The sequence below is a fragment of the Astyanax mexicanus genome, chromosome 22, assembly GCF_023375975.1.
Source record: "Astyanax mexicanus isolate ESR-SI-001 chromosome 22, AstMex3_surface, whole genome shotgun sequence".
Lineage (NCBI taxonomy): Eukaryota > Metazoa > Chordata > Actinopteri > Characiformes > Acestrorhamphidae > Astyanax > Astyanax mexicanus.
The window spans coordinates 31,734,900-31,761,777 of NC_064429.1; the positions used below are offsets into that span (position 1 = coordinate 31,734,900).

The 26,878-nt window shown below is 38.0% G+C and overlaps 1 protein-coding gene across 1 annotated transcript in view; it reads left to right on the forward strand.

Annotated features, from left to right (window-relative positions):
* nos1 (nitric oxide synthase 1 (neuronal)) overlaps positions 1-26,878 on the forward strand; it is a 108,076-nt gene that overhangs the window by 42,753 nt on the left and 38,445 nt on the right. Inside the window, exons 10-17 of the mRNA XM_022667296.2 lie at positions 6,174-6,348; positions 12,443-12,544; positions 13,443-13,637; positions 14,977-15,062; positions 19,534-19,678; positions 25,356-25,460; positions 26,021-26,079; positions 26,797-26,878. The exon at positions 26,797-26,878 is cut by the window's right edge and continues 35 nt beyond it. Of these exons, the coding sequence (XP_022523017.2) occupies positions 6,174-6,348; positions 12,443-12,544; positions 13,443-13,637; positions 14,977-15,062; positions 19,534-19,678; positions 25,356-25,460; positions 26,021-26,079; positions 26,797-26,878 (949 nt within the window). The remainder of the gene's footprint in view (positions 1-6,173; positions 6,349-12,442; positions 12,545-13,442; positions 13,638-14,976; positions 15,063-19,533; positions 19,679-25,355; positions 25,461-26,020; positions 26,080-26,796) is intronic.

Here is a 26,878-nt window from a genome sequence, read left to right on the forward strand (position 1 = left end):
CCTTTTGAGCCTCCTACTATAGCCTTATATAAACCCTCACTTCCTTTCTGCTTCAGTGTCGAACAACTTTGCACCCATCTCTTCCCCACCTTCCTCTTTCTTTCTTCTCTTTTGTTCCTTTTTTTCTGTATCTCTTCTCGTGGGGGGGGTGGGGGTGTCATCAGCTTGACACTTCCCAGCAAAGCTGCCCTGAACTCCTGCCCAAAACTTCTAAGTTTGCCCCCCTTTTTCCATTCCAGTTTAAGGGCTTAGGAAATGCTAGCAAATAAAGTCTAAATAAAGCACATTAGCTACCTCTAAAAAGAGAAATGGTTTATATGTAGTTTCCACCAACAAAAGTAACAATATGGCTCTATGAAATTAGTTTTTGTCTTCCCAGATTTACTTTTACCCCCTCATTTTTAGACCTCACCCCCACTTCTGTAATTCACTGTGTCTTGCTATGATAAATCCTCTAATAAACAGCTCTGAAAAAATAAGAGACCAAATTAAAAACCTTCTGGAATATAATCAAGAGGAAGATGGATGATCACAAGCCATCAAACCAGGAGTAAAGCAGCATAAAGTTATCCAAAAGCAGTGTGCGAGACTGGTGGAGGAGAACATGATGCCAAGATGCATTAAAAAAACTGTGAGTAAAAACCAGGGTTATTCCACCAAATATTGATTTCTGAACTTATAAAACTTTATGAATATGAAACTTGTTTTCTTTGCATTGTTTAAGATCTGAAAGCTCTGCATCTTTTTTGTCATTTAAAGCCATTTCTCATTTTCTACAAATAAATGCTCTAAATGACAATTTTTTTATTTGGAATTTGGGAGAAATGTTGTCCGTAGTTTATAGAATAAAACAAGAATGTTTATTTTACTCAAACATATACCTACATCAAATAATAGCAAAACTACATGGTGTATGATGTAGTTTGATGGATTAAAACTTCAGAATCTCCTCTTTTCAGTCAGATTCCTTCTTCGCTAGTCTCATTGAGCTCAGAGCTCGTATAAAGACGTACAGTACACTACGTGCCATGAGGGACCTACAGTGTGAGGATTACGTCCATCCCCGCTAACACAGGATGTGACTGATACACATTAGTCATATGAGCATGGCTGTATTGTCACAGTTCTAAAGCATAATCTCCTTCAATCCTTCTTCTACACAGCTAACGATGAAGCTGTAAATGTAGCTCTCCGAGTCTCGGAGGCTGGCAGATCCATAGCAACAAGAGTGCCATGCTGAGCACAAGCGCCCTGCATGCGCAAGTGAGGGACTCGGGCCAAGCCAACATGAAACTGGCTCCTTCCCCAGATCCTAGATCAGTGGCGGTGCCAGGTTGGCAGGCTCCGAGAGCGCTGACGATGCCTGGGAGAAGCTGAGGGGCTGTTCTGAGTGCTGAATTACTGAAGCTTTCTGTGTACTGACCTGCCTCACCAAACTTACAGTACATTCCCCAACAAACACAGGCCCGGATTGACTCAGATTCCCAGTAAAGAGCAGTGGTTTGCTCATGTCGCTGGTGGGCGTTTTTTTTTTGCGGGTTGTTTACAGAGGATATTTTCGACAATGGCACACGTGCAAGGAGACGGAAATGATATTTAGGTGTTTGGAAACTGTGGGTGTGTGTAAAATGAGAATAAAATGATGTAAGAAGGGATAAAAGACAAAAGATAAAAAGGTGGCGCCACTGTTACACTGTTAAGTCCTTTCTAAGTTTCAATGGAAGTCAGTACAACAGAACATATTTCATTCACAAGTCAACAATTCAACAGTTCACAACAAGAAGCACAACTACCCTCTATAAATCATCATATATATACTGTATGATCAGATAAGGCACGCTTAAAATACTTACATTTTTCCAGAAATCGTCAGTGTGCCTTATAATCCGGTGTACTTATGTATGAATTCCACTTAAGGAGCAGTAAAGCCACTCTGCTGAAGTACAGAGTTATAAGGGTGAGTTTTCAGTGAAGTTTCTCCAGCACTAAGGCTGGGTGCAGCAGCATTAGCATTAGCCGCTAACCGCAGCTGTGTATAAGTGTAATAAGCTTGAAATAAGATACTGTACGTGGGACAAAACCAGTGATGGTATAGTTACTTTGAAAAAGTAATCTGATTACTGATTACTGATTACTCCTTTAAAATGTAACTTAGTTACTTCATGGATTACTTGATTTTAAAAGTAACTAAGTTACTTTACAAGTTACTTTATTAGTTACTTTCAGCAGCTGCAGACACCACCTCCCGCCGCGGCGCCACCTTAACATAAAAACTATAACCAGTTTTGCCAATACTCCCTTTATTGGAAAATACATTTTTAACAGCAACAATGTATCTCTAGACATTTAAAGTTGAAGTATTTTCTGAAAAAATAAGTTTTTTTTTATAAAAATAAAAGACCATTTCTATTGAATTAACTTAACATACTTTTTTTTTTATAAAAAATTTAATTTGGTCTTTCTTGATTTCACTTATTTAACACTGTAAAACTGAACATTGAACTTGTTGTTCTCTGCAGAGCAGCAAGGACTGCTTTTATAAAACAGAACCGTGTATATGGTCTAGGCCAGGGATCACATATATGCGGACTGGACCCAGACGTTGTCCAGTGCGGACCCAAACCAATAAACTTCTGAGAAGGATTTAATTCTGACAGCGTTCATTTAAAGCACCGGAACTTTTCTTGTCTTTACGATATACGCGCTCTGCCGCACAGTAAACTTACAGACCAATCACTGACATCACTGGACAAATGTTAGTTGATAGTGCTCTGGGTTACCGGAACACTCAGGGTTCCTCAGTCTAGTTCTCCGTTTACATCCCGCTAGCGCTGTGGTTAGCGGCTAATGCTAATGCTGCTGCACCCAGCCTTAATGCTGGATAAACTTCACTGAAAACTCACCCTTAGACAAAATATTGAAAATCTAATCTTACTGTAAATAAACGGAAGCGCTTTACTCGCCCAAATAAAAGGTTTTCAGGAGAGAAATCTGTATAGACTAACATCCAGCACTTGATTGAGGAATTACAGTTTTGTTTACTAAGCCGCTTCCCTATGAGTTGAAAGTTCCCAATCCTAACTTTCAATGGTAGTCAGTGTAACAGGAGATGATTCATTCATAAAAGTCATTCAGGGTCATTTTTGCTGGTCCAGTCATTCTAAAATGTTTATACAGTAAAAAAAGAACTTTTAAAAAGGATTTTAAACTCTTTTGACTTCTCATCATATTTCTAAGACTTTCAGATTACACAAAAAATTATATTTTCCTGCTTAATCACCTTATATTTTCACTTGCATGCTTTTGTACACCCTTTTACAGCAAAGCTGCATTACATGGAGGACAATGAAAGGGTTAAGAATTTTAGCACAGTTACACACATAAAATGAATTGTTTATGGTGACAGTTCTCTTGTTCTGTTTTAAAGATACAGATTTAGATTTGCTAAAATAATTTTAATTATCGTGATATTTTACAGCGACAGCATTACATTATATTATATTAAATTATATTATATTATATTATAATAATAAACTTTATTTATATAGCACCTTTCATACATATAAATGCAGCTCAAAGTGCTTCACAATACAATTAAATAAATCAGCAAAATGTAAAAGTAATATTAAACAAATAAAACAATTAAAAAGTAAAAAATTCATAAAATAGTAGGAAATAAGACATTTATATTAAAATAAAATATAAAATAAAATAAATAAAAAAATAAAAAAATAAATAAGGATAAGAACAGCACAAGCATTTAAAAATAATAAAATAAAAAAAATCAATAAATAAAATAATTAAGTATAAGGGGAAGAGAACTAGTAAAAAGCTAATCTAAAAAGGAACATTTTTAGCTGCCTTTTAAAGCTAGTGGCACTCGATATATTATTATATTATATATATATATATGTATATATTTTTTTATATTATATTATTTTTGCGAATTTTTACAGACCAAAAGAAAATGTCAGTTAATTTTGTCTTTGTTTTTTTGTTATTTTACACAGTTTTTATTTAGTTATCGTCTCGTTTTTGCTTTGAAAAAAAGGTTTGTTGTCGAAAACTATGAAACTATGTCGAAAATTATTCATCAGCGAAATTAACACTGCTGTGAGCGAATACTTTTGGTTATATAGCGTATTTTAAGTTGTTTTTAAACATTTTTCAATCGTTCATCACATCTACGTGTAAAATAACTCATTAAAACTCCACTTTCAGACCTGTAGCTCCCTCTTTTCGTGTTTAAGTGGTAGAAAAACAAATTACAGGCAGGTGTAGCGTGAGCTGCTGTGACCCGGTGGGGTTTTGAATGCTGGGATGTCTTGCGAGGAGCTTAGCTGTCAACAGGCCACTCCAGCGCTCCCAGTGCTTCCAGCCGCCAGCAGCTCAATTGGCCACTTACAGGAACACCTGAGAATCCTGCAGGTGCCGGCGCAGGGATAATGACAGTTTTGGCGCTGCCTTCTCTCTGTGCATTTAGTGATGGGAAAATTAAGACAACGAGTTGATCCGTGTGGGATGGAGCGCTTCATGTTGTAAACAACTGGATTCCCAGCAAAACAACTGAGGGGCCAATTTGAGGGTTTTTCTGAGAATTCCACTGGAAACACTGGCATTTTTACATCAACTGAGAGAAAACAGAGAGTTTTATGATCACTAATGCTCTTTACAGCCCTGTTACAGCAGATCAAAAGGTCCAACAGCATGATAAATACAGTGCAAATAAAACCTTCGGACACATTTCATCTCATTCAATGTGTTTTTCCTAATTTTTATGATTTTTTACATTGTAAATATAATATTGAAGACTAGAAGATTCTTCTAAGTATCACATTTATCTTTGAGGACAGATCTGCACACTCATGGTGAGATTTTAATCTCAGTGTCTTTATGAGGGAGAGTCACCTGGAATAGTTTTCTCAGCATCTTAAGGGAAGGAGTTTCTGGAGGTGCTGAACAATAGTTACATTTACTCAGATTTAGTGACCTAAGTCCATATTCGCATGGTCAAAATGCGAAAAAAAAAAAAAAAAATCCTATATTTCCTAAATTTCCTATAAAAATGTTCAACCCTTTTTTCTTTCTTTGCATGACAAAGCAAACCAAGCAGCATTTTCAATTTTCACATAAAATTAACCAAAATCAAAACCACAAAAATCCAGAACGTATTTCATGTGACTTTAAATTTACAAGAAATACAGTTTTCCAGTTTTTAAACTATGAGTGAAGCTATCATGTCCTTGCCCTGTTTCCTGTCTATCATGTTTTTCTGTGTTTACCTGTTCCTCGTGCCTGTGCTCTCCCATGTGCTTCCCTCTGTATTCATTCGTAGCTCCGCCCCAGTGTTAGACCACGTCTTTACCTTTATTGTAGCTCCGCCCCCTAGCCCCAGGTGTTTCTAGCTCCCCTGTGTATTTACAGCCATGTGTTGCCTGTTCCGGTGTCCATCCTTGTACGTTTTTAGTCTGTCAGTGGTCCTCGTGTTTTTCCTGTTTATCCACAGTCCTGTTTCTTTGTTAAGTTTATGTTTATATTTGTTTGCTTTCGTTATTAAATCCTCCCTGCTCCCTAACCTGACAAAAGCTCAGATCTATATTACAAAGTGCAACTTTTATGGAGATCCAGATTTCATTTTTTAGCAGGACTTGGCTCACATATAATATTAAAATTTTCTGAGACACTGATTGTTGGGTTTTCATTGGCTGTAAGCCATAATAATCATCAACAATAAAATAAAGAAACACTTAAAATAGATCACTCTGTGCGTAATATATCTATATATAATATATGATTTTCACATTTTGAACTGAATTACTGTAATAAAGTAACTTTTCAATGACATTCTATTTTTTTGATATGCACCTGAACATATACACTTGCTTATGAGTGTTTATTCCACATTATTCCAAACTGTTCTACTTTGCAATGTGCCAAAAACGTTCCTATAATGAAATTGCAGTAGCACACACTTAATCTAACTTCTCGTGGCTTATTGTTTTAATCTTCTTCCTTCTTTCCGTCTTCTTTGAGCAGATTGTCTCTGTTTTATGAATTCTTCATCATATTAGAGCAGATGTTCTGTAGAAATTCAGCACATTGATCATCCTTTGCTCTCTTTCTCAGATTGTTGTTGCGTTTGAGTTCCTAAGCTCTTATATCTGTGTCTCCAGGTTCGAGTGGTTTAAGGAGCTGAATCTGAAGTGGTACGGTTTGCCGGCGGTCTCTAACATGCTGCTGGAGATCGGGGGGCTGGAGTTCACCGCCTGTCCGTTCAGCGGTTGGTACATGGGCACGGAGATTGGCGTCAGAGACTTCTGCGACAGCTCTCGCTACAACCTGCTGGAGGTACTGAACAGTAAAACCATCAATAGATCAGTGACTGAAGAGGTGCTAATGTTTAAATATCTGATAATCGTTCTTAGATTATTGATACTTAGTATCAATCACTGTAAAAAAGATGGACGCTGTGTCGCCGTTCCCATTCATTCAATGAAAATGAAGCCAAAACCTTCCTCCATGTTGGCGATCCTGAAACCCGAGTCTGAGCAGTAGAGACCAGAGGAGGGTGAAAGACGGTGGAGAGACAACCTACTCATTTGAATAACCCCGCCCCTGAGAGCTGCCTCCACAGAGCTCACACAGTCTACGGTCTCACCCATACAGTCTATGGTCCCACCCCGGCTAGGTGTAACCCAGCCCTTTTACAATAAACACACCTTTTGAAAAGAGCTGAATAACATTTTAAAAAATGAATTCTACGGGGATATAAAAATTTAACAATATAAGCAGAGGTTATATTATGTAATGGAAGGTAATGGAAGTAGAGTTACAGAATATTAGAAAAAAACGTGATTGAAAGTTGTCTGTTTTGCCATTGAAACCTTTGGGGATGGGTGGGCTTACACAGCTTTCTGCAACCGACCAGCAGGGGGCGCCCGACCTGTGGTGGCTTCACTTTTGAGAGAAGATGCTCTGTCCAGCTATACACAGTCTATGATTAGTATTGATTGCCCTATCACTATTTATTGAGTGCCCCAACACAAGGATGGCATAGACTAGCACATGCCTCCTCCGATACATGTAAAATCAGACCCCGCCTCTTTTTGTACTGCTGCTGATGCAGCGTTACCGAGTAGCATCACAGCGCAGGGACTCGGTTCTGATACATCAGCTCACAGGCGCAGCCTTGTGCTGATCCACATCACCCTAGGAGTGATGAGGGGAAAGATGTGGCATCACATCAATGCTATTGGCTGATATCTCCAGGGTTTGTGACGGACCGCCTACGGAGTGCGGAGAAAGAAGGACGGTGGGAGAGTTAGCTAGTTAGCTATGCTGCAATCCAAACAATCGGCTCTCCTTAGCACCTGGAGAGACCGGCTCTCGTTCAAAAAAAACACCTGAGAGGAGAAAAATAAAGCTTGAGAGCAATTTTTTGTTTAGTGAGCACACAATTCCCCTTTTTTTTGCTTGCAAGCTTCACATTTGTGCTTGCGAGAAGTTAATTTACACACGCAAAATGTTAAAAGTCGCTGGTTAATTTTTTTCACCTGGTATTTTTATGCCCCCAACTTTTGACATTGATGTGACGCCATAGAAAGAGCAGCATCTACCCACCCAGAGAGAGCAAGACCAATTGTGCTCTCTCAGGGCTCTGGCAGCTGATGGCAAGATGCATGACCTGTCTTCGAACCAACCTCTTAGTCCGCTGCACCACTCATTTGCTATTTTAGTCTCGTAGCTCCAGAGAGTAAGCGAGTCAAACTTTGTTGGAAACCCAGCAAATCCCAATATTGTCCCAACTGTACGCTGTTAACATGATGACAGTGGTTGACTTTACTTTCTGTTAGCGTAACCCGTTCACTGCTACCCATACTAATTCAGCACTGTGCTAATATGCACCATTATAATGCATTAGTCATGCTGCGCTGATTAAACTGTGACCTGATATTAACCCCAGCCGAATATGAAATAGAGCTACTGAGTGGTTGAGTACTGCAGCGAATACCGCCCGCCCACTCTGTGTACCGCGTTACTCACTGTTATGGGTAATGAAAGCAGGACCCTCGTTCTAGACGATACACACACTAGCAATTTATTATACATTGTTGACATTGTTATTTTGCCAACTAAATACCTCGGAGATTACTGCTTTGATTAGCATATTGTCCTCCTCCTCCAACAACAACAATTACTACGTTATCCCTTTAACGTTATCACTATAAAACATAACAATAATATATTTTTGTACAAAAATCACGTTTTAGTCAGGAGAACTAATATTATAAAGTTGAGTGAACTTACTGGTCAGTTCATCTCAATAAAATGAGTTCAGAGAACTTTGTTGAGTCAATGAAAAAATTTTATTTCAACCAACTTTTAGTACTGTATACTACACGTATCAATGATCTTTCTATAGTGTTCATTCATACCGCTTTCCCATAGGCTCCTGTCACCATATATTTGCATATTGGGTGTGACCTCTCCCTTACTTCTTAACCATCTTTTTGTTGTCTGTTGCCCAAAGTTACCTTCGTACCATCGTAGTCGCGCATTAGTGTGATATATGTGTTGATTGCCAGGCCTCAGTGTTGTAGGCTGTAAGAGCAAGTTACCTTTATTCTGTGTTCCTAGTGATCACAGTATGTTGGCTTGGAGCAACAAACACTTCTGAGTTTTTTAATCTAACGAAAAATGTTTCAGCAACTCATTTCAACACATTTTTCAGTTGGCAAGTCTAGCATACTTTTTTCAATTACCTCCACTAAATATATTTATGTTCAGCCAACTTAAAGTATTAGATAATGATAAAAGAATTATAAAGTGATTCAATAATTTAAGTTCAGCTCACATTTAAGACTTGTTAGGTCAACTTTATTTTGTAAGTGCAGAGAACAGATGAGGCATGAAGTTGTACTAACTTAAAAAAAGGGTAGGAAATTAGTCGCTTAATGATTTTAAGTTGTAGTGACTTAAAAAAAAATACAGTGTAGTGTGCAGTGATCGATAACATTCTGCAATTCATAGAATTAATCTCTACAGATCTCTGAACTTTGGGTACCACTTTAAAATAAGACTACCTTTATAAAGGGTTTCTAAATGGTTTACAATTACTTTATTAATGCTTACTAATTAGGTTATAAATGCCTTAAAAATCATTAATAATCAGTTATAACACATACATCGGAAGGGCACCACATAGATGGCTGTGGGTTCACTATTTGACAAACAACAGGTCATTGTTCCCCTTTCTGCATATGTGTTATAACCGATTATTAATGATTTTTAAGGCATTTACAACCTAATTAGTAACCATTAATAAAGTGATTGTAAACTGTTTATAAACCCTTTATAAAGGTAGTCTTATTTTAAAGTGGTACCACTTTGTGTAGCTTCAGATTAGCTCGAGAACATTAGAGAGCGTAGAGAGAGCTTCATGGAATGGAGAGTTTTATCATGGCTGAGCAGCTTCATCAAAACCTTATATCACCAAATTCAGTGCAAAGCCCTGGATTCACTGGTGTAAAGCAATGGTGTAAAGCATGCCGCCACTGGAATCTAGAGCAGTAAATATGTTTAATAAGAAGTAACATATCTATGTGCTTCTATGTCTGGAAATCTGATAGAAAAGTCTGGGTTTGATGGTTTCACCGGTAGAGCAGTACTTGTCAGACTGCATTGTGCCAAGTGTAAAGTTTGGTAGAGGGGGGATAATTATTACTATGGTATTACTATAGAGTTGTTTTTTATGACTTTAACACAGCTCTTCAGTTCGTGTGAAATAAACTCTGATTGCTTTAGCATATCAAGAGATTTTGAACTTTTAAAATGGACCATGCTCCCAACTTGGCAGGAACATTTTAGAGACGGCCCTTCCCAATACCTAAAGCATGGTCCATAAAGGAATGGATGAGCTTTGAGTGTGTTTAGTGTAGAGGAACTTGACTGAACTTAAACTAATCTGAGAACATCTTTAAAATGAATTCCACTGGAAACTGTGAGCCACACCATCTCATTCAACATCAGTGTCTAACATCACAAACATAAACACACTCCTAAACCTTGTGGAAAGCCTTCCTAGTAGAGCTAAATCTTTTATAGCTTATAGTGTGTTCTGGTTTCATATTAAAACCAAATGGATTAATAATTACAGCTCTGTAAAAAAATAAGAGACTACTTAAAAGTGATGAGTTTCTTTGATTTTACCAAATTGAAAACCTCTGGAATATAATCAAGAGGAAGATGGATGATCAGAAGCCATCACACCAAGCTGAACTGCTTGCATTTTTGCACCAGGAGTGAGTAGCGTAAAGTTAGCGTAAATCCAAAAGCAGTGTGTAAGACTGGTGGAGGAGAACATGATGCCAAGATGGATGAAAACTGTGATTAAAATCAGGGTTATTCTACCAAATATTGACTTTATGAATATGAACTTGATTTCTGTGCATTATTTGAGGTCTGAAAGCTCTGCATCTGCATCAAATAAATCAAACATAAACCTATAAATAGCAAAATCAGAGAAACTGATTCAGAAATTAAATTACTGTATCTCACTCAAGTTCATATGAGTGCGAAGATACATTTCACACCGCAGCTAACAGCTCCAGAGTCAGGAATAAGTCATTATCTCAAACTGTGAGAATTGAATTCAGTTAAGAAGGGTATCGCTCAGCTGATAGATCTCTATCTCTAAGTGTTAAATTGGGAACGGAGGTGCGTAGTGCCGTTAAAAGAAGTAATGTGTTCATGATGCATCCCACCACTCAGCACAGAGCTAATTTCCATAGCCATTATGTGAAGGAAGAGGAGGAGGAGGAGGAGGAAGTCCACCTCGAGGTGATGATGGAAAAGTGCTTGGTCCCCTGCCTGCGCAGCCATGACCAACACCTTTATCTGCAGCTGCTTTACTGCGTGTTTCAGTGCAGTCACGACCAGCGATAACGCAACAACACGTCACCTTTAAGTCACGTTTTACTGGAGGGGAAATGACTCGTATCGTCTTCTATAATATCTCAATATCTCAATATTGTATCTGAAATTAAAGTGAGTGTACACTGATATGCTGTTCTATTATTGGATTATTAGAAACCACTGCTCTATAAACAGTACCACCTTAAATTCAGTGGGTTTTTTTTTTCATTATTTCATCCAAACTATAAATAATACTTGCAATTATTTAATAAATACAAAGTAATAAGTAAATAAGCAAACCAGAATATGTTTTAGATTTTAGATTCTATAAAGTAGCACCTCTTGTGCTGTCTTAGATGACAGCTTAGAGTCACCTGGAATTCATGCTTTCAGTTAACAGCTGTGCTGCTGAATTCATCAAGAGTTAATAATTAGTTGAATTTCTTGCCTCTTAATAAAGTGTTTGAGAGCATCAGTTGTAAAGTAGTGAAGAGGTAGAGTTACAGGTATACAGTGAATTATAGCTCTATTTAAGTGGTACAATGTTCTACTTTATACAAATAATATACATATTATATGTATATTTTACGTATAATACATAATATTGTATTATTGTACATACTGTGGTATAATGTTCTAATATATATTATGGCAAGAACTGTGGAACTAAGTACAGAAAAAATGTACTTGAATGAAGACCAGTCAATCCGAGAAATTTTAAAATATGCATAAAACCTTGAATGATGAAACTGGCACTCATCAGGACTGCCCCTGGAGAGGAAGAGCAAGAGTTGCCTCTGTTCCCTCTGTTGACTGTTGTCTAGGTTCATTTCAGACACCACACCCATCAGTGTAGGTTTATTCCTAAACTCCTAAACGATATTTTAACGGCTACAGATCATGCTCCAGAAGATAGATAGATAGATAGATAGATAGATAGATAGATAGATAGATAGATAGATAGATAGATAGATAGATAGATAGATAGATAGATAGATAGATAGATAGATAGATAGATAGATAGATAGATAGTGGTTTATTTCTAAACTCCTAAACGATATTTTAACGGCTTCAGATCATGCTCCAGAAGATAGATAGATAGATAGATAGATAGATAGATAGATAGATAGATAGATAGATAGATAGATAGATAGATAGATAGATAGATAGATAGATAGATAGATAGATAGATAGTGGTTTATTTCTAAACTCCTAAACGATATTTTAACGGCTTCAGATCATGCTCCAGAAGATAGATAGATAGATAGATAGATAGATAGATAGATAGATAGATAGATAGATAGACAGACAGACAGACAGACAGACAGACAGACAGACAGACAGACAGATACTTTATTTAGGAAAGATGTCCAGTTCCAAAACATCCCTAGAGCATAATGCTACCACCACCAAGCTTAACAGATGCTCTTTTTATTTTTTATTTTAATGTCTACAGATCAAGCTCCAGAAGATAGTTGGATCTGTAGCTAGCTTATATTTTGTAATGTAATCTAATTATGTTTAACAGGAAGTGGCCACCATGATGGGGCTGGACACCAGGAAAACGTCCTCGCTGTGGAAGGACCAGGCTCTGGTAGAGATCAACATCGCTGTGCTTTACAGTTACCAGGTGAGGACTAGTTGGATGCATGTCTGCCCATTAACTATAATATGCTTGTGTATTACTTATTATTATATTTAATTTTCTTATATGAATTCAGAAGCCCAAATTAGTATAACAAATGACATGCTAAATTACATAGTTTTATGTACAGCTCTGGAAAAAATTAAGAGACCACCTCAGTTTCTGAATCAGTTTCTCTGATTTGTGCTATTTCTTGCTATAGGTTTATGTTTGAGTAAAATGAACATTGTTATTTTATTCTATAAACTACAGACCAAATTCCAAATAAAAACATTGTCATTTAGAGCATTTATTTGCAGAAAACGCAAAGAGAAATGGCTGAAATAACAAAAAAGATGCATCATGTTCTCCTCCACCAGTCTTACACACTGCTTTTTCAGCTTGGTTTGATGGTTGTGATCATCCATCTTCCTCTTGATTACATTCCAGAGGTTTTTAATTTGCTAAAAAATTAAAAGAAAACTCATTTTTAAATGGTCTCATATTTTTTCCAGAGCTGTATATAAACATATATATATATATATATATATATATATATATATATATATATATATATATATATATATATATTTATCATAATAATTATATACTAATATTCTATTTATATCAGTATACATTTATATCAGTAGGTTTTCATCTGCACATCTAAAATCAGCCTTTTCTGTATACAATAATATATAAATAAATATATAAAAAATAAATATCTTCTCTTCTGTTTAAGCCCTTCAGTAATGCTGTATTGATTGACGTGTTTATATTTATGTATTCAACAATATCAGGGATATTGATTGATGTTTCCTGTAGATATAATAATAATAGCTACAATATATAAATATTATTTACAGTTATTTTCTATATGTTTTACTTTGTATTTTAACTGTAGGTCTCTAAGGTGACCATCGTGGATCATCACTCAGCTACAGAGTCGTTTATTAAGCACATGGAGAACGAGTACAGGGTACGGGGCGGATGCCCGGGTGACTGGGTGTGGATCGTTCCTCCAATGTCTGGAAGCATCACGCCTGTCTTCCACCAGGAGATGCTCAACTACAGACTCACTCCGTCCTTTGAGTATCAGGTGACCACCACATATCTACCATGTATAGTAACGGAACTAAATGATTTCCATGTGTTGTCCTTTTTTAGTATATTTTTTTCAGTTTCATTGTCTAACCCTTGTATTTGTCACATTAAAGCAACATTATTCAGATTTTATACCCAAAAATCAGAGACCGACGCAACCCGCCCTATACCCTGTCATTATGAGCCCAAGCCTGATTTAAACCTGACATTTTTTTTTGTAAGAATAGCGTTAAAACTGAGCTTTATTTTTTTCTATCTATCTATCTATCTATCTATCTATCTATCTATCTATCTATCTATCTATCTATCTATCTATCTATCTATCTATCTATCTATCTATCTATCTATCTATCTATCATCTTTATTAAGGGTTTATAAATAGTTTATAAAGGAGTTTATTCACGTTATAAATTAAGTTGTAAATACTATAAAGACATATTAATAAGCACTCAATAAGCATATACATAGAAAGGACAACAGTATGTTTTTTTTCATGCTTACATGGGTTCTGTCTTCTGTCTTATCCATTGTCTCCTGCATTTTTTAAACTGAAAAACACAAAACTGATTAAAACCCAAACAACACTTTTTAATCAGTTTGCGTAGCACTGTCCCATGAGTTTTGCCATGCTGCTGTACGTTAAAAGTTAAGAAGTTTTTTTTACAGTTTATTTTATTCTGTGTTGCGTTTAAAGGTTTTCCTTAGTTACGACAGAAAAACAACATTTTGATCTGTTTCCTAACAAAACAGAGAAAAAAAATAAGCAAATTTAGTTTATTTGTTTGCTTTGTCCTTATTTTGTCGTTATTTTGTTATTTTTGCTTTTCTAAACTCAGAAAACCTGCACTATTTATCTCTTTACATAAAAACACTTTAACGTAAGAGATTCTATGAACTCTTAACTGTTTCATTGTTTTATTGTAATGAATGCAGCGGTTTAAATCTACTGTAAGTGTAAATTACCAGAGTGAACATTTGAAGTAGAGCAATTGATGTTTTGCTTCAGAGAAAAAGTCTTCAAAAAAAAGGATTTTTTTTTAAATGACGTGTTTCTCTTTCTTCTTTCACATTATGCTTGAACACTCACTTACCAATGAAAAGAATTCATTGATAGCGTTGATGAGGCATCGCGTGGCATTGAGCTCGGTGCTTTAGTGATATTCAGTGATGATTAATTATGGTAATTAAGTTTTTGCTAAGAGAAAATGAAAAAAAAATGCTAAGAAAAAGAGTGAATCATAGGTGCTATCTCTCTGTTTTTTTTCTCTCTCTCTCTGTCTCTCTCACTGTGTCTATCTCTTTGTCTCTCGCCCGCTTTGTTCTTTTTCCGACAGCCTGATCCGTGGAACACTCATGTGTGGAAAGGTGTGAACGGAACGCCCACCAAGAAACGAGCCATCGGCTTCAAGAAACTTGCGAAGTGAGTCTTCCAGGAATGACCTTGGAGCTTTTTTTGGACTTTCTATATTTGTTTAAAGCTCATTCCATCGTTTTTTCATTCATTTTAAAATATATCTGAAGTCTAATTGTGGTCTGTAGTATGAATGAAAGCAATGTGAGACGTTTTTGTGAACAAAAAAAAAAGTGTTCCGGTGTTTCTGTATAGCCCTGCTTTAGTTCACTGAATTAGTGGTCTCTGAAGAAAGACAGGATTTCGGCTCTTGCTCATGAATATTCATACATGCAAACATATATATCGCCTCTGATTAGCTCTAAAACTAAACAGCACTGCAGCAGAGAACGCCTAACTGCGCCCCCCCCCCCCCCCCAAAGTCAATTTAACAGCTCTAAAACTCAAAGGACAATTTTTTTTCAGAGATACAGCCTTAGATTTAAAGATATAGAACTGAGTGATAGGTAAAGTTGAAGCCCCAGATTTCACTCTATATCATCAATAAAAAATCCGACGCGAAAGGCGCTCGCTTCCCTAGTGTTTATTTAAGGTCTCGGTAAAATACAGAAATCCACCGGAGATCCGATTTAAACCTCTACTTACTTACACAAGATACTACCACTAATTTTTCTGAAAATTTTCCGACACTCACACCCCTCCTACAAGGCAAAGCGACGCGGCTCACCCCACAACATTAAGAATGTTTTCTTAGCTAAACTAACGCTAAACTAACTTCTTAACCTTCACCACGTCAAAGCCCCAGAGTTCACTCTATATCATAAAATTTGAAGCAAACGGTGCCGCTTTGACTGTCGAGTTGTGCTACTTTGTCAAACCGTGCTTTCCTAGTGTATATTTAAGGTCTCTGTAAAATCCAGCAGAATCCACCGGAGATCCAATTTAAACCTATAGTTACTTACATAACGACTACGTCTCATTTTCCTGAATATTTTATTTTTCTTTGCTACTGCAGACAATATGCAGCATCATATACAACTCAGAGAGACCTACTGTGTTTCACAAAGAACAAGAAAAAGTAAATTTTAGCAAAAGGAGACCTTTAAAAAGAAAAGCTACAGTATAATAAAAAAAATATTTTTATGATACAGTATGCATTGTACGCATGATTACACCCCTCACATTTCTGCCAAACAGTGCACAGCTTTTACAGCAGTATAGCTTTTCTATCCTCTGAAACTAAATAACTTAATGCACAGCCATTAATGTCTTAATATCTGGCAACCCAATTGAGTCCACCACAAACTGAACATATCCAGATTGTGCATGTGGTTATGTGACTCGTTTAGTGTTACAAGGGCTGTTAGATTTGTTGTTTTGGGTACAATTCTCTCATACTGGCCACTAAATATATTTAACATGCCACCTCATGGCAAAGAACTCTCTGAGGATGTGAGAAACTGAATCGTTGAATCGTTGCTCTCCACAAAGATTGTCTAGGCTATAAGAAGATTGGTAAAAAGTGAAAAACTGCCCTTACAGCTTGGTGGCCAAGGTCATACAGTGGTTTTTCAGGACAGGTTCCATTGTATGATCATATGTTGCACATTGTTTAATCCGTTTTGCATGGCCATTGTATAAACTTGTTTGGTTGATAAACTTGTTTGGCTCAGGTGGTGTCCTGCATGTGTGACGATGCCTTGGTAAGGAGAACCAAGCCAAGCATGGTGGTGGTAGCATCATGGTCTGGGGCTGCATGAGTCCTGCAATCACTTGGGAGCTGAATTCCAACATCTATAGACCACTGAAGTCACGCATCATTCTGTAGTCCTCATATAGCTACCGTGTCTAAGCGTTCACTATGAGAAAAATGAATTGAGCTTTTCAAAAACCCGCCTCTGTCACATTCTGTGGTAAATAAATCTGTTCAGACCCCTGTACGTTTTATTCTGTGAACATTTTACTCCTGAACATCACTGGATCCTCTGAATTACCAGATCGTTTAAGAGTCGTTATGAGAAAAATGCTAACTTTAAGCTAATGCTACAGCGGAGTGAACTGACGTCCCAGAGCAGCTGCAGAGATTAGCAGGGAACTCTTTTCAGTGCAACACCAGCGAACTCCGGCCGTAACTTTACAGCATATTACACGCAGCTGATCCAACTAATGAACTAACTGCCCTTACTGAGAAGAGCGCGTTACTTTAATATGCAGTGAAATCAATTAGACATTTGGTGTTTTTTCTGGTTCGTTGTTTTAGTACATTAAGCCACATTAAGATTTGTCTATATAATAGGTTTTAGTGGAAAGAAAACCCACATTAAACCATTTTAAGTTAAGTGTTTTAGACTCTTTGGTTCTTCAGTTAGCTGGGTTAGCTCTGTGGTTCTGGAGTAACTCTGTTAGCAGTTATTTAGTTCATTAGCTAGTTGTTCGTTGTTAGATAATGACCCCAAACACTCCTTCATGAGGACAACTGTCCAGCGGAAGAAGCTGAAGATAAAGGTGATGGAGCGTCCGAGTATTTCTCCAGACGTAAACTCAATTGAGCAACTGTGGGGCATCCTGAATCAGAAGGTGTCTAACATCAACCTCGCAACCGGCTCTTTGATGTCATCATGGAGGAGTGGAAATGGATTCTGGTTCATCTTATTGATGTAGAAAGCATGAGCGTATTCTTTGTTTATGGCTGTGAAATAAACGTGGATTACACTCCACAACTGTAGGGGGAGCCCTGCAGTAAAACCTACCAATACTCACATAATGCCAATGCTTTTATAAAGGTGTGGAAATGTGTGAACCTAACGCCTACCAATAAAAACGATCCATCTGAGTCAAGAGTCTTGCGAAGTCGAAGTGAGTGTTTCAGAAATGACCTTGGGTCAAAATGAAATGAGTGCTGTAATAAAAAAGCTTTTTACGATAAAACGTAATCGCACAACCCCTGAAAAAGGCGCCATCCTACTCTAAACCACACTCTACAACCTTTAGAGACCATTTGAGCCAATGATTGACTGATTATGATTGATTGTGATTGACATAGCCAACATTTTTGACCACTAGCCAGTACTCCAGTACTACAGTAATGTCTACGCTCGACTAAAAGCACCTTTCGTATAGCGCCAACACTTGGCGCACTTTGCCGAGGTGCGAAAGGATGTGCTGTGAATTGTAACGGAGCTCCTCAGCAGTGGAGCTCGCTCAATCATCTGTGAGGGTCTAATCAAGACTTTGTTTGGAGGCTTTTTTTTTTTTTTCTAATCGTCTCTTTTCTGGTGAGCCACTGTAATTACGTACAGGATGTTGGTAGATGGGTCTCTGCGGTTGCATCGCTGTCGAGGCGGGGGGATCCTGTTGAGAGGCGGTTGGGCGGCGAATGAAAATGAGGATGCTGTTTGGCATGGAGGGAAGCAAACAGTTGTTTTGTCATTTTCCAACGCTGAAGATGATGTATAATGTTGCGAATTTAGCGAATTTTGAAGTTTTATCCCATAATTGAGAACTTTTCTCTCCGCCGTTTCGGAAGTCGCTTGCTAAGCAGCTTTTCTAAATTGGTCTATTTGTGCTCTGTCCACGATTTTCTCGTTTTGTCGCTGGAAAGGAAAGTTGGACAGGCTTTACAGAATGCTGGCAAGAACCTCCTTCAGCCTAATAGGGGTTGGATTGTTGCGTAGAATTCATAATTCAGTTTGAGGTGATGTTCTATGTGCAATACTGTCCAAATATTTGTAGATACTCCCTTGAATTCATCTACTTTAAGTTGCACTCATTGCTGACACAAGCATTTGCACAAACTCATTAAAAACGATGAGTTTCTTTGATTTTACCAAATTGAAAACCTCTGGAATATAATCAAGAGGAAGGTGGATGATCACAAGCCATCAAACCAAACTGAACTGCTTGATTGTTTGCACCAGGAGTGTAAAGCATAAAGTTATCCAAAAGCAGTGTGTAAGACTGGTGGAAGAGAACATGCCGAGACACATGAAAACTGTGATTAAACTGTGATTTCTGAACTCTTAAAACTTTATGAATATGAGCTCTGGAAAATTGAGAGACCACTTAAGTTTCTGAATCAGTTTCTCTGATTTTGATATTTATAGGTATATGTTTTATAAGTTTGAGTAAAATGAACATTATTGTTTTAATTTATAAACTACGGACAACATTTCTCCAAAATTCCAAATAAAAATATCGTCATTTAGAGCATTTATTTGCAAAAAATGAGAAATGGCTGAAATAACAAAAAGAAATCAATATTTGGTGGAATAATCCTGGTTGGTTTTTAATCACAGTTTTCATGCATCTTGGCATCATGTTCTCCTTCACCAGTCTTACACACTGCTTTTGAATAACTTTATGCTGCTTTACTCCTGGTGCAAAAATTCATAAGCAGTTCAGTTTGGTTTGATGGTTTGTGATCATCCATCTTCCTCTTGATTATATTCCAGAGGTTTTCAATTTGGTAAAATTAAAGAAACTCATAATTTTTAAGTGGTCTCTTATTTTTTATATTTATTTCTGTTTTATATTTTTCTAGGGCCGTGAAATTCTCAGCCAAGCTGATGGGTCAAGCCATGGCGAAGCGAGTGAAGGCCACCATCCTGTTCGCCACAGAGACGGGCAAATCTCAGGACTACGCAAAGACCCTCTGTGAGATCTTCAAGCACGCTTTTGATGCCAAGGTAAGATCTGTATTCAGTCTTCAAGGCCGAGGATGTTTTCCGTTGTCTGTTGTCTGTCTGAATTTATCTTCGATTCAAGTGAGAAACATAAAGCTGTGACAAACTCTGTCCAACAAAAGAAGAAAAGAAGAAACTGTTTCATTTTTTTCAGCCGTCCAAACATCCCCGGCTCCATCTGTAACTCCGCAGATCCACACAATAGTACACTGAAGGCGGTTCATTTCTTTTATTCTGATCCCTGAGCGCTGCGGTGGCCGACTGCAGAGCGCGAGAGCTTTTTTCCCCTACATTAAAGCGAGCTGCGCGATAGCTTGGACGCCGCTAATGTGTTTTTTGTCACAATCTCTCCTCGTCCCGTGCGGTAACTCGCCCGGGGACACGGAAGAATTTAGCCAGCCAAGCGTCGCGCTCTGGTTTACGATAAGATCACAAACCACCCCGAGCTGTTTTTGGAAGAGACAAAACACAAACAAAAACACACACACACGCACACACATATTCAGTTCACACTTATAAACAAATACTAATACACACAAATTGTAGCGTTTCAATCTCAAGAGTTTATTTGTTGTTTCTTCCATATTTGGGACCGATTTTCCCGTTTTTGTCACTGGTCTATAGTGAAAAATGGCTAAAATTAGCCATCTTACCTTATAAAAATAAGAATAAAGACACTGAAACCTCAATAAAAGCGATACAATACAATACAATACAATACAATACTGTGTTCAGAGAATAAAGACTACCACAAGCATCACAGTGCGCTCAGAGGAAAGCGCAGCGACTCTGCAGTTCTGATACTTCAGCTCACAGACGCTGCCTTGTGTTGATCCACATCACCCTTTGAAATGATGAGAGGAAAGAGTGCCATCTACTGTACCCACCCAGAGAGAGAGCAAGGCCAATTGTGCTCTCTCAGGGCTCTGGCAGCTGATGTCAAGCAAGCTGCATGACTGGGATTCGAACCAGCGATTTCCCGATCATAGTGACAGCACTTTAGACCCCCAAAGCTGGGGTGTTCCTTTGAGAGCAACTTACTTGTTATGTGATATTCAGACTTTTGATTTCTTTGTGCAATAAATACACAACGCAATACTTGCACTTTTACTCTCAGCACTAGTAGAAAAGTTTTAATTAAACTACTTGCAATACTTAAGTCACTTTTTTATAGAGTACTTATACTTTTACTCAAGTCTGGATCTCTAGTACTTTATACATGTCTGTATAGCAGTAAAGGTCCAAAAATTATATATTTTTGGCAGTACACTGTAAACCCAGAAGTTGTTTGAACCCAAATGACATACGACATAAGTCTGTTTTACATAAAATTGGATATTTCTAAACAATACTCAACTATTTTGAGTTAGTTGAACATTTGTGGGAACATATACTGTACTATTCAAACTGAGATCTTTGAGTTGAACCAACTTATACTAACTGAGTTTAGTCTGTTTTGCCATTAACAGCTTCTTTTCCATTGGCTTCTGTCACAATCTATTTGCATACTGGGCGTGTCCAACAGTTTCTGACAGACACTCACCATCAGTGTGATCATAGTGATTCCTCCTGGGCTACCTTACAAATAAATCTACTTCCTCTTTAGCTGTAATAACTTGATGTTTTAAGTTATGCTAACTCAAATTTTCATTACCCATTACTTAACTTTTTTAGGGCAACCGGTTTCCTCAAATTATTTAAGTAAACTCAACGTATCTGGTCTTGCAGTATAAAAAAAATAAAAAAAAAGTTAAATCTACTTCCCATTTAGTTGTAAAGGCGTACAGTGCAGACTCTAAACCACAAGCGGCATCAAAACAGGGAAACTCAATCAAGATCCTCAACTCCACTGGGAGGGAAGGCATGTGCAAATGTGGTAAAATAATCAATTTTGTTGGAGGGATCTTGTTGCTTTTACATGACGTAGATGCAGATGACTTGGATACTGCTTTCCAACATCCTTCACTCTTTCCTCTTTATTTTTCTCTATTTCTCTTTTCTCTCTCTCTCTCTCTTTCTCTTTTTCTCTCGTTCTCTCCTCTCAGTCAGTCATCATGTCCTGAAGGCATTTCCCCTCGTCACACACACTCCGCTCTGGCGCATCATCATCGTTAATTGGCTGCATTAGCACCTTGTTAAGAGTTCATTACCGTTATACACCCCCCTCCCCCCCCCAGGAGCTCTGTGTGTTGAAGGGGAACAGTCAAACAGTCAGGTTCTCGGCTCGGCCCGATGAGTCACAACCCCAGAGTGAGACTGAGAAAAAAAAAAATCCAAAAAAACACTAAGAAAAAACAAGAAAAGTGACATATTTTGTCATATTTTCGGAAAAAAAATGGTCTTAAGTTTTACGAATCATTGCGACAGACTGACTCTTCGATTTGGCAAAGGTGTGAAAAAGTAAAAGTATTAAAAAAAAACTAGGGTTTAAAATAATTGTGTAGAAGCTGAAGTATCAACTTCCTCAAGTAAAAATACTGGTTTCAAAACTACTTAAAGTATAAAAGTAAAAGTAATGTAAAGGGAAAAAATTAAGCCATTAAGAACAAAAGCCTATAGTGCACTACCCCCTTTCGCCAAAACACATTTTTCTAAAAGCTGTAATGACTATAATGTTATATATATATATATATATATATATATATATATATATATATATATATATATATATATATATATATATATATATATATATATATTATATAATGTTAATGTTAATGCTGCATACAGTTGCAAGAAAAATATGTGAACCCTTTGGGATTATACTTGGATTTTTGCATAAATTGGTCATTAAATGTCTTCTGATCTTCATCTAAGTCACAACAATAGACAAACACAGTCTGCTTAAACTAATACCATGCAAAAAACATATATGTGGGAAAAATATGTGAAGCTTTGGATTTAATATAACTCGTTGATCCTCCTTTGGCAGCAATAATCTCAACCAAACGTTTCCTGTAGCTGCAGATCAGGAGAAGGAATTTGGGATCATTTCTCTACCCAAAACTGTTTCAGTTCAGCTATAATATTCTTGGGATATCTGGTGTGAATCGTTTGCTCTCTTGAGGTCATGATGCCACAGCATCTCAATTTGGTTGAGAAGGTCAGGGCTCCTTTTCCAGAAGGCGTGTTTTCTTCTTCTATTGAAGCCATTCGGTTGTTGATTTACTTCTACTGCTAATGGTTTTGGGTCGTTGTCCTGTTGCATCATCCATCCTCTGACGAGCTTCAGTTTGTGGACAGATGGTCTTAAGTTTTCCTGTAAAAAGACTTGGTAAACTTGGGAATTCATTTTTCCGTTGATAACGGCAATCCGTCCAAGCCCTGAGTCTAGGCTCTGAGCAAAGCAGCCCCAAACCATGATGCCCCCTCCACACTGATTGGTTTATTTCACAATATGCCCTAAACACACCCATGATCAATTAAGGGTGCTTTCACACCTGAAAGTCTGGACCGTGGTCTGAACCAAGGTTCATGTGTTGCTACATTGTGTATATTTGGTCCACCTACTTTTGTTTTAACACTGCAGTTTAGGGAGCGCACCAAAGACCTTTGTGTGATACTCCTACATCCTTTCATCATCCCTTACATATCGATGTGTTTTCCTTAACCTGACGCTGATTGGTTTTAGAAGGACATGCGTCTGACATTGGCGTGTTAACGATTCAGCGGGTGGTTCATTCGGTGGGAAGCCTTTCCAGGATCAGGATAAAATGAATGAACAGATTCATTTCTTCTCCATAGTAGTGCTGCTGCTATTGTGGTTTTTATACCAGCAGCAGCAGCAACTTCAGCCACAGTACTCTAGATTAGTTCAAATTCACCAAACGAACGTGCTTGTCCTGAAGCAAGCTTATCCACGGCTCATTTTTCCTGCTTTTCCGGTTATTTTTCTTCTTCTGCTGCCGTTGTTGAGGAAAGCCTGTGCTCAGCTTCCTGTAATTGGTCAGAAAGTTCGAACCATGCAGAAAAGTGCTTTCACACCTCTCTTGGTCGGACCAAAATCTGGTCCTTTGGTCCGGACCGTGGTATGCTGCCCCTTTCACACCTGCTACTTTGGTTCGGACCAAACTAAATAGTCTGAAAGTCCGGACCAAACAAGGCAGGTGTGAAAGCACCCTAAGAGAGTTAGTTCATGGCTTTAATGCATTTTGAGCCACGCCCTAAATCCAGCTGCCCGATGGGCAAATGACTGATGTGCTATAGATCAGACTTTGTTCACGTTTAGGGTTAATGCCCTGGTCTTTACCTCATTTCAGCTTTCAGTTTCTCTCAGTAATCCACAGGTTCAGAAGTCCAAACCTTACCCTTCGTTTCGTGATGTCTTTTCAGATGTTTAAACTTTTAATCCTTCTTGAAATCATTTGAAGAAATGCAAATGATTCTCAGTGTGCACAATTCAATAAGCTGAAATTGGCTTTTTGTTTGAGAGCTTCCTGTTTATTTGAGCTCAGGGAGATCTGTAGGATTTGAGCTTTGTTGGTTCAAAGAGACAAAAGCTCAATATCTCTAAAACTAGACTACAAAAAATGTTGTTATATTTCTTCTAAATTCTTTATTTGAGAAGTTTATTTGGGGGGAAGTGTAAAATTAGTCAAGGCCTCTAACAGTTGTCTGACAGTGTTTTTTCATTATTTTAAAATGTTCTGCATTGTAGATTGATATTAAAGTCATCTAAACTGGTTCGAATCCCGGTCATGCAGCTTCCTTGGCATCAGCTGCCAAAGCCCTGAGAGAGAGCACAATTGGTCTTGCTCTCTCTGGGTGGGTACAGTACAGTAGATGGCGCCCTTTCCTCTCATCACTCCTAGGGTGATGTGGATCAGCACAAGGCTGCATCTGTGAGCTGAAGTATCAGAACTGAGTCGCTGCTCTTTTTCCTCCGAGTGTTAGCGCTGTGATGCTACTCTGCAATGCTGCATCATCAGCAGCAGTTCAAAAAAGAGGCGGAGTCTGACTTCACATGTATCGGAGGAGGCGAGTGCTAGTCTTCACCCTCCTTGTGTTGCGGAATCACATCAAGGGATAAATTGGGAAAAATGGGAGAAAATTTGAATTATAAAGAGAGTAATCCATAAATATCATATGGAATTATTCAATAAGCAAAAAGTGTTGAACAAACCAGAATATGTTTTATACAGTGCATGTAAGTGCATTCTTATAAACCATCAAAAATGTTGTGATGAAACTGGCACTCATCAGGATCGCTTCATTGATTTATAAACTTTTTATTTGGCCCGTTTATAGTGTATTCTGATTAAAACAGGCCACAATTAGTGTTTTAATCTTTGACAAAATGAGAAAATACGTGACATCTATTGTAATAGACGCTAGTATTGTGTCCCATGACTTTTGCCATGTTCTGTGGAAGGTATAGAACCCTGTACTGACCTGTGTTTGGATGTGATTTCTGCTAGAGTCGCTTGTTTTTTTCTGTCCACATGGACAATTCTAGCCAGACACCACCAGTCACAATCCTTACCATCTACTGTGCTGTCCACTGTGGGTGGTAATTGCCTTTTTCTTATGAGGTATTCATGGTACACAGTGATACTGTGGATTAAGGAATGTTAAATGTTGGCACAACTCCCATCATGCATCTGGTCCTCACTCTGTATGAGTATGTATAATGAATGGTTCACACTGAATCAGATTGTTAATAAGGATGATCTTTTCTCAGGTCATGTCGATGGAGGAGTATGACGTGGTGGATCTGGAGCACGAGACGCTGGTGTTGGCGGTCACCAGCACGTTCGGAAACGGAGACCCACCGGAGAACGGCGAGGTGTGTGATTATTCCTTATTCACATATTTCTCTCTTTTCTGATTGGTGGGAATCACACTCCAGACTCTGAGAAGATGTTTTTCATCAAATCCCTCCAAATATGTGTATATCTGCTTCTCACTCTCTCTCACTATCTCTCTCTTTCTATCCTTCTCTCTTTTTCTCTTTCTTTTCCCTTTTGTTATCTCTTTTTATCTCTCTCTTTCTTTCTCTCGTTTTATTTCTCTATCTCTGTCCCTCTCTCTTTCTCTTTATCGCTTTATTCTCTCTATATCTTGCCTTCCCTATCTTTATCTATCTCTCTCTCTTTTTCTCTCTGTTTTTCTCTCTCTTTATCTCTCTATCTCTCTCCTTCTCTGTCTTTTTCTCTCTCATTTTATCTCACTGTCTGTCTCTCTTTATCTCTATCTTTCTCCCTTGTTCTCTTACTCTCTCTCTCTCTCTCTCTCTTTTTTTCTTTCTCTCTCTTTCTTTTGTATCCTTCTCTTCTGTCTCTTTGGCTCTCTTTCTTTATTTCTCCCACTTTACCTCTCTCTCTCTCTCTCTTTTCTCTGGTGCAGAAATTCGGTGCAGCGCTGATGGAGATGAGGCACCCCACCACCAGCGCAGAGGACAGAAAGTGAGCTTAAGTGTGTGTGTGTGTGTGTGTGTGTGTGTGTGTGTGGATAAGTGAGCGAGCAAACGCTTCTCTCATCTTCCTCCTCCCCATCTGCTTTCCCATAATTAATTTGTGCGGTGTCCTCTACACGCAGACACACACACACACACACACACACACACACAGATGTGAATATAAATTCAGTGTTAAAATGTATCAAAACACCAAATCTTTTGAGTACAGGGTTTATTTTGTAGGTGAATCAGATTTAGTTTGTAAGATTTCTGAAGCTCATTTCCAGCTCTTACAGTTCAGATCACCTGATCACGTCCCAAACTACCAAAAACAACAGTGGCCGCGTCCCAAACTGTAGCCTGTAGCCTTGTTAGGGTGCATTTCACGGCCACTTCATCATAAAAGGCTGTTCTGAAGTGAAGCCTAGACATAGACTGCAATAGAGGACGGGTTCTCAGTAGGACTGTCCTGTAAAGAATGTTTCTTAGAAGCTTATTGGTGCCTTTGTTGCCAAGATAGCAATGAACGTCAGACTGTTGACATCTGTCTAGGTTGTAATCAGTCAGTGGCGCACCTGTGTTTTCCGTTTGCCAAGAGACTGTAGTAAGATGTAAGAAATGCAACATTTGTCCATACACTGACTTGTATGACGTCCTATTGAAGCTAAGGATTGCTGTGAAATATATAAAAAACAGATATGGTGAATCTTGCTGTTTTTTTTAGGAGTTACAAGGTTCGCTTTAACAGCGTCTCCTCGTACTCCGACACCCGGAAGTCCTCCAGCGATGAACCCGAGTCTAAAGCC